The 20,829-nt window shown below is 38.3% G+C and overlaps 2 protein-coding genes across 2 annotated transcripts; both read right to left on the bottom strand.

The window, feature by feature from the left end:
* Positions 1-4,681: 4,681 nt before the first annotated feature.
* Positions 4,682-6,730, bottom strand: zgc:92907 (ALG13 UDP-N-acetylglucosaminyltransferase subunit). The gene is made up of 4 exons (XM_026357851.1): positions 6,527-6,730; positions 5,394-5,556; positions 4,968-5,106; positions 4,682-4,873 (listed from the first exon to the last, which is right to left on the bottom strand). Exons 1-4 carry the CDS (start codon positions 6,605-6,607, stop codon positions 4,762-4,764), a joined length of 495 nt encoding a protein of 164 aa, XP_026213636.1. The 5' UTR covers positions 6,608-6,730; the 3' UTR covers positions 4,682-4,761.
* A 2,537-nt stretch (positions 6,731-9,267) lies between these two features.
* rap2c (RAP2C, member of RAS oncogene family) lies at positions 9,268-14,141 on the bottom strand. The gene is made up of 3 exons (XM_026357850.1): positions 13,190-14,141; positions 10,968-11,253; positions 9,268-10,419 (listed from the first exon to the last, which is right to left on the bottom strand). Exons 1-2 carry the CDS (start codon positions 13,460-13,462, stop codon positions 10,975-10,977), a joined length of 552 nt encoding a protein of 183 aa, XP_026213635.1. The 5' UTR covers positions 13,463-14,141; the 3' UTR covers positions 9,268-10,419; positions 10,968-10,974.
* Between the last annotated feature and the right edge of the window lie 6,688 nt (positions 14,142-20,829).

The raw sequence follows: 20,829 nt of genomic DNA, 5'->3' as shown, positions 1-20,829 counted from the left end.
GGGACTTAAGATTTAAAAACATCATAGGCAAATACATCACTCACAAAATCAGCAGAAAAAATACGAAACAAATGTTGGAATCAGAAACTTCCATTTTCCACACATACACTGAGTAGAAGTATCCTAGTAAGCTGCTACAAAATTAAGACGACAACATTAGCTCAAATTAAATTTGAATATAAAATGATTGTGCCTTATTTAATATTATTCATAATCATAATGGTTTATTTGTCTGCCAAATGACTAAATGTATTTCCACCTAGAATTTGGTTTGTTTCTATATTCTATTATCACAAGCTAACTTCCTACCTGGAGATCAACAGGGTCCCAACAACAAATTCCTCCCTAGGGTCCCCTTAAGTGGTTAATCCAGACAGGCCTGGGACAGGATTTGTTAGGAAGGAGCGGTTTGTACAAGACACAGTTGTTGTTTTTGTGCTGCCTTGTGTACACCTGCAATCTGTGATGGCTACAGTTTTAGCTACAATATTCAGTTCAGGTGGGGAAATGTTGCATCAGACACACTGAACACACATTAGGAGGAGATCTCTTAATGTCAAGTATGAACAGAAGGAATGATTACAGCAAGCAAAACCTGGCTATTATTTTAAGGGTTGAAAAATTGTGAACCTATCATTTAACTACCAGGACAACCATTACTTGGTTACTGAGATATGCTGAGTAATACATGGAAGGCCTCGAATCTGATACCTACAGGAAGCAGCAAGTCCAAATTTATTTGTGGGCAAGATTCAGATTAAACTATAGGCTCAGAGATGACAGTCAGTTCTAGACACATAAATTATGTTGTTGCATGTATGTGGACACACCAGGCTAAACTGGGGCTGTACACTGATCAGACTGGGCCACCAAATGTTTTCCAGTTATAGGAATATGTCTAAAGTTTCATTAGGGCTGACAAGATGATTGACAGAAAATGGTCATAAAAGGCTGCAGTGCAAAAACACCAGACCCATAACAAGGGTAGAGCCCCTGCAAAGAGTGCACCAACCTCTGTGTGTGGACTTTGTGCATGCCACAGCATCCACTGAGATTTTAGACTACAGTGAGCTTCCAGCTTTGCGGCAGCTGTTTGGGGAAGGCCCTTTCCTGTTTCAACATGACAATGCTTCTGTACATAAACAGGCCCATAAAGAAATGTGTTTCCCTGTTTGGTAGGGAGGAACTAGACAAGCTCCGACTTCAACACCTGTAATTCAAATTCTAAATACAAAAACCCTCATGGAAAAGGCTGGAGGCTGCATATTAATGTTCAACAGTGACTTAACAGGGGGTTTGCATACTGTACTTATGTATAACTGGATTGTACTGTCAAAGCATTAATACAACATGGGTTGATATCTCACTTATTAAAGCAAGGAAGACCGTTAAATCCTGACAAATATCAAATCACTCAAACTGCCCAAAGTCATAAGAAAAATGCATAATTCCTGCATATAAATACACAATAAGTATTAATTGGAGTCCTTCTAGCAGAGTCCACAACTGCATTCACACTGACCTTCTGCTTTGACCCAGTTGTTACCATTTCTGTAGACTTATTCAGTCTCACGCCTCTAACCAGTCTTGTCGTAATGAATGGGACATTTGTTCTATATCAGAAATCTTGAACTGGTTCAAATCAGGTTGTTTTTTGTGCCGGGGTCAGAACTTCTTTTTAAATTAGCTACTCAGAAAAGTATTTTCGGTGTTGCTTCCTTCCTGAAGTTAATCAGATATTTACAGTTCGTTATAAATAAGATCTTTGTCGAGGACTCTAGGTTGCTCTGTGGAAAATTGTGTTGTTTGTGGTGAGGGGCAATCAAAAACCTAACAAGAAAAGACTGTTGTTCTATGGAAATGTCAGATTAGTGAAATCAAAAATGAAAACCAACCAGGACTTAAAAACTAACAATAGGTTATTTAAAAGCCTTCTTCAAGTCCAGTTCAAATGACAAGGCAAATGCACCACTTTCATGTAATTAGCCCCTTTAATTTGCTGTTAAATATCTACATATGATTATATATGTGAAGGAAACATATTCACACATATAATATAAAATCAGATTTTGCTTTAAAGCATTTTGCAGTGATGCTGAGCACTGTAAGATAGCAGTTAAAATGAAAGTACAGTGAGACAGTGCTGTCCTTAAACCAACTATCATCTTCCTTATCAGGATCTATCAAACTCCACACATTTTCATTGAAAATAAAGCTAAACCAGACATTTTAGTGTGTGTGTGTGTAACACTGGAGCAGGAATGAATCATACTGGAGTGGCTAGTCCAAACCAGCTGAATCAGGGTAAAACAGCAACACTGTGTGTTAGATATTACATTTAACAAAAAGCTTAAGATGAAAGAAACCTAATTACAAAACCACACTGAGTTAATTTAGCTGGTTCAAATACCAAATAAATAATGATGATATTTCAGCCAGGTATTTTTTGAGTGCCCCATTTCTATAGAAATGCCTATGTAGATTGACCCCTTACTTTCGTTTTTTGTTGTTTGTTAAAAGTAACCACTTCCTTAATTGAGCTGAGCTGGTAACAGCTGTCTGGTGAAACCACAGAGTCACAATATGAAGCCATCATACTTTGTTTATCGCACTTGTTTTGTCAGCTGTCACATATGCGATTGAAGGAACTGAAGAAAACCATCTGTCCCAACGTGTTTCATACCACGGTGAATCCTTTCCACAGAAATTCTAATAACAAACCCTAGGGACTTTTCTTAGAAGGAAGTCTATTTTGCTTTTTCAGCACTGGCATTAGATGTCACATTTGAAATATTGTCCATTATCAAGGCAAAGTCACACCTACAGTAACATAAGAAAAATCTAGTTTTACTATATTTAACTAGATAGAAACAGTTCTTCAGTCTTTGTTTTAGTAAATGGACACAAATGTTTCCTGGTTGTAAACACAGTCAGAGAATGAGAAGCCAAACTACGTGCTGCCTTTCACTCATCACTTCCTGTTGAACAAATCCTCTCATTGTGAAGAAACAGTAGCTCAATTAAATGATGAATCTTCCCTTTCCTAAACTGGACAGTATGAGTTTGATTTAAAATCTTAATTCTCAGATCTGCTGCATGTTAAAGTGTTTAGGACAGCCTCTCACACACTCCTCATTGAATAACAGCTGTGATTCTTAGTTGAAAGCAGGAATAGGTGTGTATAACAACTAGAACTTTACATGTAAATATCTCACATGGTGTTATAAACACATAAAAGACAATTAGTAAAAAACAAGACATCTAAAAAAAGTGATAATAATAAAAAATGAGACTTAGGAGGATAAGTTATAATTGTCAATACTTGAATACTACATGAATACACTTACAATAACCTTATACTGCAGCTGTAAACTAAATTATAGTGTGTATGTGTTAACGACCATGTACCTAATCTTGACATATTGCTTAAAAACTTAAAGTAACATCACTTTCAAACACTGACACTGAAACTGGGAGAACAAACAATTCAATCCACAACATCATAGTTTTAAACTTCATCTCACCCTTGTGGCAAGAATTGGTACAACTTTCCTGACTGTGATGCTGTAAATTAATTTAATGCTTTTGCAAATATGCACCATTTACACCAAGACAACCTTTTATTTGCATTTTGATCAAGTAGGAATTCAAAGGAAGGAAGCCATGTACAGTGTAGCTTAGATTACTGATTATTTCATAAGAGACACAGAAGAGCGATGCAAAAACACACAGATTATGTCCTGTTTACCAGTCAAAGCAGCACAAATACAAACAGGTACCAATAAAAAATGATAAAACAAATGTTCTACTAAGAAATACAGTATGTTCTGCACAGGCTATTTACTAGTGGAGCACCGGAAATACAAGCTCACATGAACTTCTCTACTCACACCACAAAGGCTAAAAATGGTAAAAGTACAGTTTGAAAAAATGGATGCCATAAGTTGTTTTGTATAAAATGAATTAAGCATATCCCATTGTGACCTAGATTTATAAACCAGCTGCTGAGAGGAAGATTTAAATACACATAATGAAAAATATTCACCACCTGGATTTAACTAAGTGAATGGGTCTCATTTCTTAAACAACCACGTCGGAAGACACATCCTGTGGTCATGGAAAAAGGTGTTAATCTGTTTCAGAAGAGTCAAATTATTGGCATGAATCAAGCAAAGAAAACATCTAAGGAGATTGTTAAACTACTAAAACTCTGTTAAGAACTGTGCATTGAGAATCTTCGGGATGTGCTGGAGAAGACTTTGCACAGCGGTCCCACTCTTCCATCATCAATACAAGATCTAAATGTTGAGACACTGCAGAAGCTTATCAAAACGATGCCACGGCGAATGTTTGCCATAATCAATGCTCCAACAAAATTGAGTGTGTGACCTTTCTTTAGGACAGGCAGTGTATAAAAGTTAAAAAGCTGTAAATATTATTAACAAATAAAAAATTTATTTACAGCACAGTCACACAGCTGCTGATAAAGATGAAAATCATTGAAAAAATCTGAAGACTGAAGAATATTGAACTCTGCAGCCTTAATTTCCTCTTAAAGTGAAGCTGTCAGAGCTTTTGTTGTGTCCTACTCTCTCAGTATGTTAAATGCTTTTTCAGTTGTATTAAACTTTAAAAGAATAAATAAAATCTAGAATATAAATAACTCACACGACACTTGGAATTTGAAATCAGATATTATATTATTGCACACAAAATAGAAATCATACAAAATGTTTCTTAATCTACTACAGCATGATACTTTCACCGAACACCAAGAGCTTTGTCGAGAAAGGCTGCAAAAGTCTTCGGCTGTCCAGGTAAGAATGGCTGGAGAACAGAGAGATCCATGGTCCTCAGTGTTTCTGTCAGTGTGCTAGAAGGTTTATCAGGAGACAAAAGCTCTTACTGTTGTTTCATCAAATGACCTCACATGTATAAAGTGCACCGTGTTTCTGAGGATCACATACCTGCATGTACAGTACAGCAAGTGGGAGTCGGCGTGCAGCTGTGCAGCTAGCTCCAGCTGGTGGTTGTTCATCAGTTTGTCATTGACTACGACCAGTAGAGGTTTGCCTGCATTCAGTGCCTCCAAACAACTTCCTGCCCCTGAGCAAAAGTCATGATCAAGATCTTTGTATCCATCTTTCATACTGAGATTTAAACAAGTTTGAAAGAGATGATCATGGTGAAGGAGAGGTTGTGTAGCTCAGGTCTGTTGATGCATGTTTGCTGACTGCAAACACTGACTAGGAAACCTGCTAGTTTTGGGTAACACATCATGACAGTAGACGATCTTATAAAACAGCATCAATTTTATAAGAGGTTGTTCACGAAAAACGACTAAATTAATGAGTTTTCTCCCTTGATTATGCATCCTCGATCTTTCAGCTCACCTGCATGGCTGATGACGAGATCAGCCCGCTTGATGTCCTCTGCTATAGAGTCTTTGAATCGAAAGGCCTCTAGTCTGATGTGTGGACAGCTGTCAGCAACTGGAAGAAGAGATCCTCTACCAACCTGAAGAACCAAACGCTCATATCCTTGAGCTTTTAAAGTCTGTGTGGAGACAAAAATAACTTTTTGGTACCACTTAGTTTCCCCACAGATTACGAAGAGAGCAGGTCTGACTCAGCTGCTTTGACTTTCAGTTAATTTTATTAAAACCAGTTTTAAAACCTGAGACATAACATGCGTCTCTCTCCTTGAAGGGTTAAATCTTTGTTTGTTGTGCGGGGTTCTTCATTGTTTGCTTGTCCTGTAGCTTTGCAGTGCTTTTTCAATGCCACACTGAACTAGACACAATTCTTTCTCTTTCACAAGTTTCACAAGCAGCTAGGAACTGAACTTGCAGAAGAGACGAGCTCTTACAGTAAATCTATTCACTGTAGATGTGACTCTATTACAGTTAATTCTTACATTAGGTGACAAATTCCCTGTTTAACATAAAAGTTGGACACATATTGCCCGGTAACTTCTCTATTCCTGCCATTCAGCCCAGAGTCAGTTGTGTAATCAGAAACTGATAGCAAACAGTATGTTAGCTTGTGTTTCTTTCTTACAGCTAACTTCACCCACAGTTTGTGGATCTCATGTGTTTCCATATACTCCACTTAAATATATGATACTCGGTTTCTCTATAATTTATTACCCAACAAAAACTGAAAACACTAGAGGATGGTTGAAAAACGCTTACACTGAGTTCTAAAAGTATGCGTAGATTCTTCAAAGGCTATTCTAACTATCTGGATAATAAAACAGCCAGGTCACTGACTGATGAAGAAGATTTTAAAACAGTTTCTTAAGTAGCGGCTCTGTTTATGAAGATCCGCCATCTTTGTTATGATTTAGACAGTGTGACTGTGTATGAAACGAGTTAAAATATTTGCATCATTCAATTAACTGATGATTGTATCACCCAGATGGTTAGTTTAGTATTTTGTAAATCTAAATATAGCCATAAAACAGACCTATGACTCTTTTTTAATATAGTTTTATTATTATTATCTCTAGGTTTGACTTCACTCACCTCAACGGCCTCTGAAGACGTGATGTTTTCAATCAGATCATCAAAACTCGTAGTACCGACAGTTACAAACACCGTCCTCATGTCTGCTTTGTTAACCCTGACAGTTTCAGCCTTTTTTTGTTAAATTATTTTAATATTTTATTTCACTTCACTGTTTCCTCTCACTGCTTGTCCTCATCCTGACAGCAGCTTCCGCTTCACAGTGACGACAATACGCGTCACATCGCTGACGTCAGCACGTTATGCTGCCTCCTGCAGGCGTGGAGGTAAAAGTGTTGTAGACGAAGAGTGAGGAGTCTGCAGCGTGGAAAAATACAGCTTGTTGTAATGTCTCAGCACACACACACTCACTGACCACTTTATTAGGTACACCTGTGCAATCTAATGTAAGAAATACTGCAGCCCGGCCACAAATTCTACTTTAACAAGGTCATCGTTTCTCAGTTTTTGTTGAAACTGTCAGAAGGTGATAATTTAACTGTTTATTATTCTAAGCATCTGAAGCTTTGCATGAGATGCAGCAAGTGTCTCCTACATGATTGAGAGGTCATGAAAAAAAGAGAGGAGAAAGGGTTGATGACTAACGGTTCTGAAACTGCTCTTACATTTGTATTAATTTTACAAATGTTCCTAAAAATGTTTTTTTTTTTTTTTTGTGAAATATTACTAACATACCAGTGTTTTGGTGCAGTGGTAAGCATGGTCACCTCACAGTAAGCAGCCTCGATGTGCCCTTTCTCTATGCGAGTTTCCTCCCCCACACTCCAAAAACATACAGGACTCCAAAATTGCCCATTAGTGTGATTATGAGTGTCTTTTTGTGTGTGCGTCAGCCCTGCGACAGACTGACAACCTGTCCAGGATGAACCCTGATACCCTGATTCCTGCCCAATGATAGCTACAGTATGATCATCCCCATCCTGTGTCCCTCTGGGGGATTAGTGGGTACAGCTGAAGCTGGATGAAAAGAAACCATGTGACAAGTTTAAAGAGGTCTCTTTAGTGGCAACAACTCAGGCATCTGAAACATCAGTCACTAAGCACTGCTGTTTTGCAACCTGTCACTGGTTTACATGGTCCTAACAAGATTATACTGTAATTTAACATACTACAGACATGAGCCATTTTTAGCAGCAGGGAAGATGGAAGCGTCAACAGTCAAGGGACCTGCTGTGATTTTGTCTGTAATGTCTCTATTGTACATTTTTCCTGTGGTGTGAACAGATATAAATGCAGCAGGAAGCAGGACAACAGGAGTTTCTTTTTCCTGGAGGAGCTTAGAGGAGCCGTGGTGACCCTGCTGATTCAGATACGTCAGCCCCCCATCACACAGCGGGTGCTGCCAACTCGGTGAAGGATGCACAGGCTCAGAGAGCAGCCAGCAGCTCCACCTGACAACCACAGAGCGAGAAGAAGCAGAGCCAGTTTTCTGCTCCGTGGGATGTGAAAACGGCAGCAGTACCACGTGTGACAAAAAAAAAAAAAAAAAAAAAAAAACTTTAAACGCACACCAGCTTAACTGCACTCTGCCAGGCTGGTGCACAGAAAACACACAGCAACAAGGAAGTGGAAAGTGTAGCCTGCTACTCAGAGCTGGTATTTTTAGAGAATGAAGTTTCAAAGTTTTAACTCTTTGTTTTCTCTTTGTCAGATACGATCAGGAACATCAACCAGTTAGGCCACAGTTCCTCAACAGAGATGGTGCCACAGCTACAGCAGAATGAGCCAACATAATTAAAGCTGACATTCTGCATGTTGATCATTTCATTTCAAACTCATTGTGGGCTACAGAACGTTTATGCCATTGTCCAAATACATATGAAAAGTGTAAGTTTAAAGTTAGAAAATCATGATGAGTGTAGCTATTGTTTGGCTGCATGTTCATATGTACAACTAGCACAAACTAGCAGCTGAGATCACTTAACTCAGCCTTTATTTACTTTAAAAATGATTCGCAAACATGATTAGAAAAGTAGAAAGATGTTTTTAGTATTTGAGCAGGTGTGTGAGGGGTGTCACTTGCAATAAATATTACTGGGGTTAACAGCAACAGCTTTTTTAAAAATTAGCTCTCATGACTGCAAGTAAAAGTAAAAGACCCATATGAGGAGGAAGTGCTGCCTTTTAGAACAGACTTTAAAAGTGTGACTCTACATCGACTTTTACTTTCCTATCAACATAGGGTGACCATGTAGACCAAACCACAACAAATTATTCTTTTCACCATTTCATCAATTAATTTGTCAAAATGTCAACAAAATGTCTATCAAGGTTTCCCAGAAACCCACGCAGGGCTTTAAATGATCTCCTTTTCAGCTCAGTAAGCCATTATCACGTGCTGGACGTTAGTCATCATGTTTACTCTAATTAACATTCAGTAAACCAGAATTAGCCACCAAAACTTTGTTAGGTCAAATGAAAGATGGTGGTTTCAGTAAAAATAATAATTTAAGTAACCACACTGACTACTGGTGTGAAACAGGAAATGAACAGCTGTGTCCTGTGTTTTGTTGTCCCACATACCCAAATTAAACTTGATTATTTTACTGGTGAGTGAATCATTATTTTCAGCTTACTTTTATTTAAATAACAGAAAACAGAAGTCTTGGTTTCTTTAGGGCAGTAGTTAATGGGGTGGTGATGATGCTGAAATTAGAAATTATAAAATAACAAGAAGCAAAAGGTCACACTGATCAAAATGAATAGTGTGTGATTAAAAATAAAGAAACATGAGACCAGAGTGAAAGAGAAATTATTTAAGGCTCTGTTAAATTCTCAGCTTCAGAAAAAACAAAACAAAACATACATACAATCCTGAAAAGTCACAAAAAGCAAAAACTAGTATAAAATTAAAAGTTTAAAACTGGCTACCCATGTCATTATTTTTTAATAAATATATGTCACTATAAGAAAAAGAAAAATACAAAGTTAAATCTGATTAACTGTGCCAGAACTTTTATCAAACCACATTGCAGCGGGAGTTATTAGATGACAACAAATCAGCGCCTCTTGGAATTAAAGCAACACACATCATGTAGTTGAACACAAAAATGCACCGTGAGCTTCCTTTGGTCGTTCCAAAATCATTCTCCCACAGAGACTGCATGAGAAAACTGAAAATGGAAGACCTGCGTCCACGCGATTCATGCCTTATAGAGAGACTTTTAACAGAATTCAAAGTAAAAACAGTAAAATGGCTCTTCCTTAACACTTCAAGTTGACTTAGTAAAACATTCTCAGTTTTGAGCATGCGTGTTTTCAGACGAGTTTAGCTGCTTCAGGCTACTGCGATAATATAAATGGGAAATTCTTGACCAGCAGGGCACTAGAGTGGACTGGTGGATAAAGTGACCATTTAATCCAGTCATATTACATCCTGCTGTGGTCTGTGTCAGAATATTCTCAAAATAAAGCAAACAGCATACCTGAGCAGCAAGCTGATCCAAGCATACATGCTTAAAAGTCAAAATGTTTCAGTAATATGAAGTACTAATTCCAAACTTGAGACATAATACAAGTAATAATAAAGTATATGATAGTGATTAAGACAGCTTTAAAAAGAAGCTGCTCCTCACAAACACTCCTGCTTATTATGTCAGGGATACGACCGACTAAAAGAAAAACAACAGGTGGCCATTCTTACAAGTCTGTCTGTCTGACCCCATCTTGGGTCAACGCAAAGGCCGTTAAGGTTGCAGCAGAAACATCCTCTAACAGTTATGATATCAAAAATAAGACTGATGTCTATCCTGTCAGATGTTCTGTGACAGACAGTGAGAAACCACCGCAAAGAGAAACTTTACCAGATGCGGTAAGTTTTTGTCAGCAGGGTCAAAGTCAGGTTGTCCCCAAGTTCATCAAAATGATCCTGGTGATCCAGAAAAATGATGCATCTATTAAAAGAGAGAGAGAGACAGAGAGAGATAGAACAGAAATGATTAATAAAACAGGTTTAAAGTGCATCTGTGCTGGCACACAACACAGAAACTAGTGAACTTCCTGTTTTGGAACTATTTCTTCTTCAGGATGTTACATTTTCCTCTTTCTGCGACTCAGCTCACAGGACTGTCTGCTTCATTAATCTCTGCTCGTCAGAGTCTTTTTCCTCTCCTGGCCCCGAGCTACTCAGACAGTTTTGTTCTTTATGCCACATACTTTCTGTGATCTTATGATAACAAGCTAAACCAACGGTTTGCGCGGAGCTGCACCACCCACTCATCTTTCTCACTTCCACCCGAATCTCTCCTCTCCCTCACACTGCACTGAAACGCCACACAGTCATCCATGTGTCACATCTCTCCTCAGCTTGTAAACCATTTTTACACAGAAGCTGCAGGGACATTTTATCACATTCTGTAAAATTAGCAAACGGCCAACTGTGCTGTGCTTGTGAATACGAGTGCAACCTGACTGAAGAGGATAGAAACAGCAGTGCCCGTACCTCTTCCTCACTGCACCACGCAGGCTGTGCAGCACTGTTCCTGCTTCTCCGGCAGCGTGGAATAATTCATCTGTCGGACGATCTCTGCGAACAGCTCATCCACCATGGTCTTGCTTTTGGCTGAAGTTTCAATGAAAGGGCAGCCCCACTCTTGAGCCAGAGCTCGTCCGTCTGACCCGGCAACTTCACGCTCAGACTCCAGGTCGACTTTGTTCCCGACCAGAATCAACGGCACCTTCTCAAAGCGCTTAACTCGCACTATTTGGTCTCGCATTGGTCTGATGTCCTGAAAGATGAAGAAAACATTGGAGTGTAGGTTGTCATAAAAACCACAAGGCTGTCTGTAGGGGACAAAAATAAATACGACACTATAGCTGTGCCCCAGTTTCATGCCTTATATTATATATTCTGTTAAATAGTGGAATAGTAAAAATAGCATAAGCAAAAAGTGAGTGGCTACAACATATTACATTAATGTCCTGCAAAAAGGAAAAGCAAACATAACATTTGACTAGAACATTAAGACAACAGTTTATGCAGTTGAATGTGCCAAGTATTGAGTGAGCATTCCTAAGGAAGTCCAGTACTCATGTTAAATGATGGGGAAAAAAAACAAACGAGCATCTGCGTGGCCCCCACAACAGACAGAACCCTTTCTATGACCCCGAACCATCATGTCAGTCTTGTCTTTGACCAAACATACTTAAAACTGTTTTACTCTCATCCAGGCAAAGAGTAAATACTCAGCGTCTTCAACCAGCCTCATATAAATATTATATCTGCTTTAGTTAAGCTGTTGTATCTGTCCCCACTGGCTTGAATAACAGCTTCATCTGAATGTTTAGCAATACTGCCATTACCTATACTTATATTACTCCACTAGTCGTTCTAGTAGTAAAGAGATATCACAAAATTACCACTTTATGACCTTGTGCACCTTTCAACTTCTCCTAAATTCCAGCCTTTCAATTTTTCATTTTCAATAAAAATGCAAAGAATTTCACTTTGCACTTGATCATGGAAACTGTGTGTAGACTGATGACACTTCAACCCAGTTAAAATTAAATCTGCAAAGTGAAGATGTTTAAATACTTTCCAAAGCAAACACATTTAGGCCTTTGCATCATTTCCTGGCGTGAGAAAACATCAACATACACTTTTGCACCAAACTGCAAAAAAATAAAATACTACTATTAATTATATTAATATACTAATATAATGAGATTATATAGACATACAGTTTATCTCTAAACGTAAATATAAACTAAACTAATATAATGAGAGTGTATTAGTAGATGTAATAAAATATATTAGTATATAGTACCAACAGTTGCAATTATATATTTGGCGTTTTTGGTTTACCTCAGTTTGTCAATGACTGTTTTAGTTACTACAAGGTAAATTCGTTATTTTATTGCACACATTTAAACTTCATAACATTGTTGTTAAGATTTGAAAAGCTAGAAACAACAAATACTGAAGGGGTAACATGTCAATTTTCTCCCCACTGACCAATCTTAGCAGCATGACAGTTATGGAGACTTTACAGCTAAAATTATAAGTGACCAATAAATTACTAAATCAACATAAACATATTTGCAACTAAAGTGATAAATGCTTAATCATTAAGTAACGTTTCAACTTAAAAATCAGACACAAATTCAGGTTCCAGCTCGTCAAAGGGCAGGACTTGTCTCCTGTCCTAAACATTCTCCAAGTCCCAATGCTCGTTTTCCATCTACTACATTTCTGTGTATGACCAACTGTGTTTATATTTATGTTTAGAGAAAAACTGTACATCTTGCATTGTTAACTGCAAAGACACACTGTAATATGATTTATGACACCATTATCACCATTTAACCTTCTCATACCTGCATCTTATTTGTACATAACACTTTCTCTTTGCAGTCCTGGTTTGGCTATAACTGCACTTTATTGGCTCTGAACCTGTACTTGCATAATGACAGAGTTCAACTGAATCTAATCTAATAAATTGGACCTGGGACTTTGGATGAGACAAAACAAGATATTTAAAGCCATCAAGGTGGATTTTGTGACACTGACATTTTTACCATTTCATACAACAGCCCACTAATAGCAGCACTCACAGCAGGGCTGGTTTGAATCACACCCAACACCGCGTCCAAAAGCCCTGACCTGTAGCTACGACCAGTTTCCACGTGTTTTTAGGTGTGTGCGGTGGCTTGCACCTCATGTACCTGGAAAGACTGCTGGTTGACCAGGCTGTAGACCAGGATGAAGCCCTGTCCGTTCTTTATGTAGAGATCTCTCATGGAGGCGAACTGCTCGGTGCCCGCCGTGTCCAGGATCTCAAGCACGGAGGGCGACGAGTCCACCTCGATCTCCTTGCGGTAGAAGTCCTCGATGGTCGGGTCGTACTTCTCGATGAATGTGCCAGTGACAAACTGGACGGTGAGCGCGGACTTACCGACGCCGCCGCTTCCCAGCACGACAACTTTGTACTCTTTCATCGGGGCGGTCGAGGCAGGCTAACTTAGCAGCTAACGACTTAGCTACCGCGCTATACTCGCTCCAGGAACATTTATCGGGCCTTAAAACGAGCTAACAAGTGGGCTGACAAATGTTAGGCGATACAAAATATTCCCTCTTTATTCACATAAACACTGGTCTACCGCTCATACTTGCTGTTTTTCTAACGCTGTGTAGCTTTCGTGACTTTTAACGAGTGAAACTTGCTGTCGGTCAACTCCGGTGTTAGCTAGCAGCAAAGCTAGCTCTCTTCTGTCCCATACCCGGGCTTCGAGTCTTCGCATCCGATCTGACGAACCACAAGCACCGGGGAACTTGCTGTCCAGCTACCGACATTAAGTTACGAGCATAAACATTACCCTGTCCCCGAGAGTAGCATGCCAACTCGGCTACACACACACACACTCCACCCCGCCGGTGTCGCAAACTACACCACCGGTTACGTCCGTCCGTGAGGGCCTGGTTCTGGTTCTGGTTCCGACCCGGTCCCTCGGTAGCCGAACGTGTTACCGATAGACAAACCGCGGGTTTAATATTATAATCCGGGGGTCCATTGGCGGTGGTTTGTATCCACCCTGGCGTCCGTTTGACTCCGCACTGAGCGGGTTTGATTACAGAAAGAAAAGCTTTTTTCCTCCAACTGTTTCCTGAAGCCAGCGACCTGGTTTCCGGTAAAGGCTACCAGACTTCCGGCGGAAATCCTTTCAGAATAAAAGCCTCTGCTGTGCGCTGCAAACAGACGTGTAGTACGGTTGTTCTGTTATCAGTACAGCCACAAATACTGAAAACAATTTGCTTATGCTAAAAACAGATGTTTATGTGGGGTACAGTGTTAATTCTATAATCGTGTTATGTGCAAATGTTGGGCACCCTACGGAATCAATACCTAGTAGCGACCCCTGCTGTTCTCATATTTATCTTCACCGTTTGGGGAACTGGGTGCTGATCAGTGCTTTGTGGTGACACCTGGGCTCAGTGTTCAGTTTTTAAGTCTAGGCTCTGTTACACCCTCACACTCTCGTGTTGCAAACATGCCCTTTGACTATGTGGTGGTATTATTTTATCCTCAGTTTCTTGTATTATTTTATGCACCTAACAACATTCACACACCAGCATTACCCTGTACTACAATTCTGACTCCAAGAAACCTAAATTCAACAAGTACAGCAGACATCAAAATTCAAAGGATAATATACAGTTACTTTTAACTTCATGAACTTATAAAAGGAAATTAATGTTTCGTCACCCTACAACGTCAGAACGTGGATCAAGTAAACACATACAGTGCCTATATGAAGAATAAGGGTTTCCAACATGTTCCCGATATTAAAAACAAATCACAAGATTACCAATTAATACTCTTACTCTTCTTAAAACAGGGACACATACAATTTGGAGAAACAAAGATTATTTAAATCATAAATAGGTTATACAACACTGCAGAAGTATATTTGCTTTAATGTAATGTAATTTTTTATATTACATTTATTATGATAAGTACATGTCCTTTGTGTTTTCCAATGATTCTACATAGAGCAGTGGTGGTATCTGTGGATATTACTTGTAAACGTTTAAGACTAAATTACTTATGGTCATATAACAGGTAATAATGCTACAGTATCACTTCTATACTGACAGGTTTTCAGCAGTATTCTATGCAAACATGATAGTAAAAACACTTAGAGGTTCATAATTATGTGTTTTATTGAAGGTCAAACAGAAACCGCAGAACTCATCATAGGCACAGTAACTTACTCTTAATAGCTATACACTGCAAAATAAATTGGCATGTAGCACAGTAGCACATACAAGCACCACAAGCAGAAAACAGAGTGAAACAATAGGTGACGAAAAATCAGCGGTCACTTTCAAGACTGTCCTAGAGTGTCAGAGAGAGTTTTTCATATGGCTTAGTCCTCAAACAGTCTTTGGCCCTCATCGCCAGGTGGCCATTTAGTCTGTGACTGTACCCAATTTAATCACAACTCACCAACAAAGGGTTTAAAAAAGTCAACACGTGCTGTTTTCAACTATAGAATGAAAAGAAAAAAAAAACATCTTGTATGATAAAGGCACAATGCAACTCAGCTGTTGAAAAATAATGCTATTACACTAACCAATAAGTATGTTAAAACGACTCCACGTGTATGTTTCCCAACGTTGTACATCAGCAGTGATGATGGGAGCTGGTGAGCCACAGCAGACAAGCTTTGGTGAGTTTTGGGTACATGTCCTACAGAGACACATCTCTGTGCACACATGCTTTAAAGTCAATATTCAACAGTCAGAGGGCTATGAACTGATTCACCAGGACGACTCAGTCAATCCACCACTAAGACGAGTGCCATGGCAACAAAATCGTTGGCTTTAAGAGCAATTGAAGAGCATCACATGTCCAAATCTGCAGGGAACAGGGTTGAGGAAGGGTGTTGTTGCTGCAAGAATAAGACTGGAAAACCAGGTTGTTTGCAATTTTGAATAAAATCCTGAGGAGAATTCAGATTGTTTGTTGTTTTGGATAATGACAGGAAAGGACAAAAAGAAAATCACAAAGAGACAGAAATGAAAGTGAATTTAAGACCCTGTGAACACATCTCTCTATGTTTTTCAACCTACAGGTGGAGCTGCTCTGTGCTTTATTTTGGTGTATTACGAGAGAGAGAAACTGTAACTTCGTTAGTGTATTCATGATGAGTATTAAAGGATGCGTTAAGTTACAGGTCAGTACATAAACTGCACACTATTTCTTATACTCCACCTCTGATATTTGATGTTAGGGTCTGATATTGGGGAGCCACAGTGAATAAACTGAAAAAAAGCTTTTTAAAAGCAAACTACTAATGATTTACATCTAGGCAATATCTCAGGACTCAAACAAAGAAAAACTAAAGATGTAACCCTCAATGCATTTTTTACTGTGATAAAATGATAGACATATAATTAACAATACATTGATGTGATTTTTAATCAATTGTTTTATCTATATTTATTCAAAATAAATTTTGAGTATTTTGACATAGTTATGTACATAAGTGCAAACAAGGTGAACATCACACATTCGTATACACCTCAGTAAAGATCAACATCACCCAGCACAGCTGGGCAGGAAGAGACTTCTGGACCACTGTCTGCCTCAGTAATGAAAGCTCACACCTGCATACTGAAAACACTCAGTGAGGGTCGTCCAGTCTGCAGGCGGGAGGTGAACAGTGAGGATTACAGACTAGTATGATTTTACAATGAAAGATGGAGCTCTTTCAATTAGTCCAGAAGTCTCTTTACCTCATTGACATATTGGTGTTTGCTTTAAAAGTCCATTCTTATTTCTCAAAAACACCATGTACAGGAACAAAAACAATTACGGTCAAATAAACAAAACAAAATAAACACCTGATCTCCCCTAAGGACCTTTGGATATTACGTGGACTTACGTTTTCCATATAAAATATGTAATCACATCGCAGTAACAAGACAAACTATTTAGACATTCCCTTTTTCAGTAAGTTAGTGTTTGTTATTTGAATTAATGTGAAAAAATGTCACAATTAGGATAATAGAAAGGTAGCCATGTTGTCATTTTGTTGCCATAGCAACAGCAACTATTACCATTAACAATGACTCCATCATTGCATACAAATGATTTTCATATTATATCTTTTTTTCTTGTTGGTCTACACAAACTATTAACTATGTATAAATTAGATTTTTTTTATTTCCATGCTGTGTTTTTTATATCAGATAAAAAAAAACTTTACCATTAACACATTATTTTCATACACAAGTATCACATCTTTATACAGTGATCAAGAAATAAGGCCCTTTGTCTTTGCCCAGGGGAAACAGAAGTACACTCAGGGTCGAATCAACTGTCCCTATGCTAAAGGATCTGGTCACTGACACAATGATCAGAGCACTTTGCATATTCCAGAGTTAGGATTCACCACTGCATGGGAAAATACAGTAAGGCCCAAAGGAAATCGAGTATAAGAGAATGAGAAAGGTAAAGAGGTAAAAAGTGATTTTACTCGTGCCACGCTGCCGTTCTAACCATCAATACGTACATCTTAATGTACTTAGAAATTCAAATGCCCTCAAGAGGCACAACTTATTAATCAAGTATTCAGTTTTTTTTTCCAGCTGGACAACAGTTAGTGAAGGCATAATGATGTGATGAGAGAGGATATGAAGACTGGAGGAAAGGGGTTTCTTGGCTGGACAAAGCTAGTGCTTCACAGCTGTAAGATTTAGACAAAGGTTCTGGACAAATTCTTCAAATCACATTCTTCACAATCAAAAACAGAGGTAAAAGAGAATGTATAAGATTATGTTATGTAAATTGTATGGATGGCATGTATATATGGAAAGTAAATGTTTCAGGAGTTTGGGAAATCTTAGTTAGCTTAGCTTAGCACACTGACTAGAACATGGGGAAAAAGCTAACCTGGTACCAACAAACCTTTATTACAGCACATAAATACAGTCATAACTGATTTCTAGACAATTGTAGCTACGTCTTAATGAACAACAGTCGGTGGCTGTGGTGCTGGTTGCTTGGCAACTTCACCGCGATGACATTCTGGAATGTCGTGGACCAAATTCTGGAACATTCACCAGTTTTTATGCTAAGCTAACCGGCTAACAAAAACACAGTAGCAATGATCTTCTCATCAAAGTTATTAAGAAAATGAACAAGAGTCCTGTTCCGTTAAAGGGTAACTACACCCTACATCATTTTTTGTACTGCATATGTATATAATTATATAGAGAGGTTGAACATCACGTTGCTCCTAAAACAGATTTTTTGTCAAATTTAGCAGTTTTTGTCAATTTGGAAAGTTTAGCTGAACCAAATCCTGGGTCACTTCCCTCATCATGACGGTACAGGTAAAACTCCAGAGTCTGCTTGTGTGATGACGACATAGTTCATTTTTGATCACAGTGTTAGATTAAGGAGAACCAACTATAGCTTTTCATTATACCCTGACATCTTCTGTTTCGTGGATATGTCTGTGTCTCGCTGTCACATAGCCCCCTCCCCCACAAACAACACGAACTGCTCCACACATCACATTTTTAAACACTTAGCTTAGAGTGGACCAGGCAGAAATCTAGTGTGTACATACCCTTTAAGGGACACATTGATAACAAGTTAATCGACAAATCAAGTTGGCCGTTCCAACTTGACCCCAGTGAACACAGATGGGTGGTGTTAATGGGTGAAAAGCCGGTGAGGGATTACTGACACCTCCTCTATATTACTCCTGTCTGTCCACATTGTTGTTTTTGTATGTAGCTTCACCAGGAAAGTGGAAAAATACATGTAAAATAATAAATAATAATGATTAAATAAAAAAAAAAGTTGCCAATTTGTTTCTGTTTGTAGGTCCATTTTGAGCACTTTGGGTACTTTCAAAGGTTGGGGTACAAAAACTGTACCTGTACAGGGTACGATTGTACCTCAAAAAGTACAATTCTGCTTTACCTTTTCTGAGAGTGAAAGATATTTGTAAAAGCAATCACACCACCCACTAACATCAAATATAAATCTATATAACAATACACAAACTTTAACATGTTATAACACCATATCAGCATGGAGCCCATGTGACCTCAGAAATAGCCTATATATAGTGAATCATTACATTTCAACATGCCTGTCTTTTAGAAGGACATGTGTATAGTTTTTGCATTAGATACATTCACAACACAATAAGATTATTTAAAATGAATAACGTTCAGTGGGAAACGTAATATCTGCAGCATTTACAACTAATTAATTATGTGATTCATTATGTCATTCAACAGATTTAAGTATGCACACAACTTGCTGATTTATTTTATAATAACATTAAGACGGCACAGCTGTCTTAGAGAAGAAACCAAATAACAGATCTATCTTTGAGCACTGGTCTGTTCGTACACGGTTTTGATAGTGGTGGTTTGAGGAGACGTGAAAGAGGCACATTTGAATTTAGGTGAGTTCAGCCCGCTTCCCCAAGCAGTTACGTTCAGTTTTACACACCTAAAAAGCAATTTCTTACAGTCATTTGAGAACCTAAAGTTCCACTGGTTTGTAATTTTTTTCTTCTTCTGACTTTATCACAACTCGGCTCTGGTTATGAAATGTGGCAGAAGTGAATGACTTCTGATAAAAAGGAAATATCAGTAGAAAATACAACACAGTTTAAAGTCAAACAGGACAATTTCAAGTTCTGAGCTTTCTCCCTGAAGAACCATAAAACACAAACATTTTGTGCCACTTATTCAATCCAAAAGCTGCATGAAAGGAGACAATTACAAGGAGACAAACAAACTGCCATTTAAAAATACATCTCTGCATTTGAGAAGGAGATATATTCTTAGAGGAATCATTTGGGTATTGCATTAAATGGGGCAGCTCCTTGCATATACCACCACTGATTTTAGGCACAGCATCAGGAAACAAATCCAGCTTCCATCTCTGACATCAGGAGTTAAAGTTCGAAAAGTGCCAATTAAAATGATAAAAGTCTGTAATCTTACATCTAAGCCTAACAAATATGTTTCTGTTGTTACTTCAAGTAGGTTAAACACAGGAAGTGTGGGTTTGTGGCTGACACCAAGTGTAATTACTGTAATAAGTACTTAACATGACTGCACCTGTATATTGTTGTTGTTTTACATCATGTTTCTTGTGGGATATACAAACCTTTGTCTTTCAGTTATTAGACAATTACTCATCACAACCAAGAAGCAATCACTGATCAGACACCATGATGCAAAACATGATGCACACAATGGCAAGAAAAAGTAAATGAGCTAGTTGCAATTTTTATAAAAAGTTGGTCATGTAATAAGATCTGATTGTGACCAAAATCACAAATGTGAACAGACACAATATTTCTAATCAATAAAGCACAAACAGTCATGATCTTTCATATCCTTATTGAACACAGACATTACATATACAAAACGATGATGGAAAAGATAAGTAAAACAGTTTTTAACTGTTTCAGCCACATTTGGCTACAATAACCTCAAGCAAGCACTTCCTGTAGCTGTGGATTACACCTACACAATGTCCAGGAAGAACTTTGGACCATCCTTCCCCACAGAACTGCTTCAGTTCATATTATATATATCATACTTAGGATGTCTAATGATCCAAAGTTCATCATTGACAGGTCTACACTACAGCTACAGGAAGCTCTTGCTTGAGGTTAGTGTTACAGAAGGTGGTTCAACTAGTGATTAAAACAATAGTTCACATTCTTTTCCCCCCATTACTCTGTGTGTTTAATTGGTGTGTTCAATAAAGACATGAAAGATCATGACTGTTTGTGCTTTATCAGCCTAGAAATGTTGTGTT

Source organism: Anabas testudineus, chromosome 10, assembly GCF_900324465.2.
Source record: "Anabas testudineus chromosome 10, fAnaTes1.2, whole genome shotgun sequence".
NCBI classification, from domain to species: Eukaryota; Metazoa; Chordata; class Actinopteri; order Anabantiformes; family Anabantidae; genus Anabas; species Anabas testudineus.
The sequence above is the reverse complement of the archived record's forward strand: the minus strand, read 5'-3'. Positions and strand labels throughout refer to the sequence as shown.

What these genes read in the sequence shown, in the direction of transcription:
- zgc:92907 (XM_026357851.1), bottom strand. Translation starts at nt 6,607, where the DNA reads ATGAGGACGGTGTTTGTAACTGTCGGTACTACGAGTTTTGATGATCTG. An exon ending in TCTCGTCATCAGCCATGCAG is followed by an intron (nt 5,107 to 5,393) that starts GTGAGCTGAAAG and finishes ACTTTTGCTCAG; the next exon opens with GGGCAGGAAGTTGTTTGGAG. An exon ending in TTGCTGTACTGTACATGCAG is followed by an intron (nt 4,874 to 4,967) that starts GTATGTGATCCT and finishes TAAACCTTCTAG; the next exon opens with CACACTGACAGAAACACTGA.
- rap2c (XM_026357850.1), bottom strand. Translation starts at nt 13,462, where the DNA reads ATGAAAGAGTACAAAGTTGTCGTGCTGGGAAGCGGCGGCGTCGGTAAG. An exon ending in TCAACCAGCAGTCTTTCCAG is followed by an intron (nt 11,254 to 13,189) that starts GTACATGAGGTG and finishes TTCATCTTTCAG; the next exon opens with GACATCAGACCAATGCGAGA.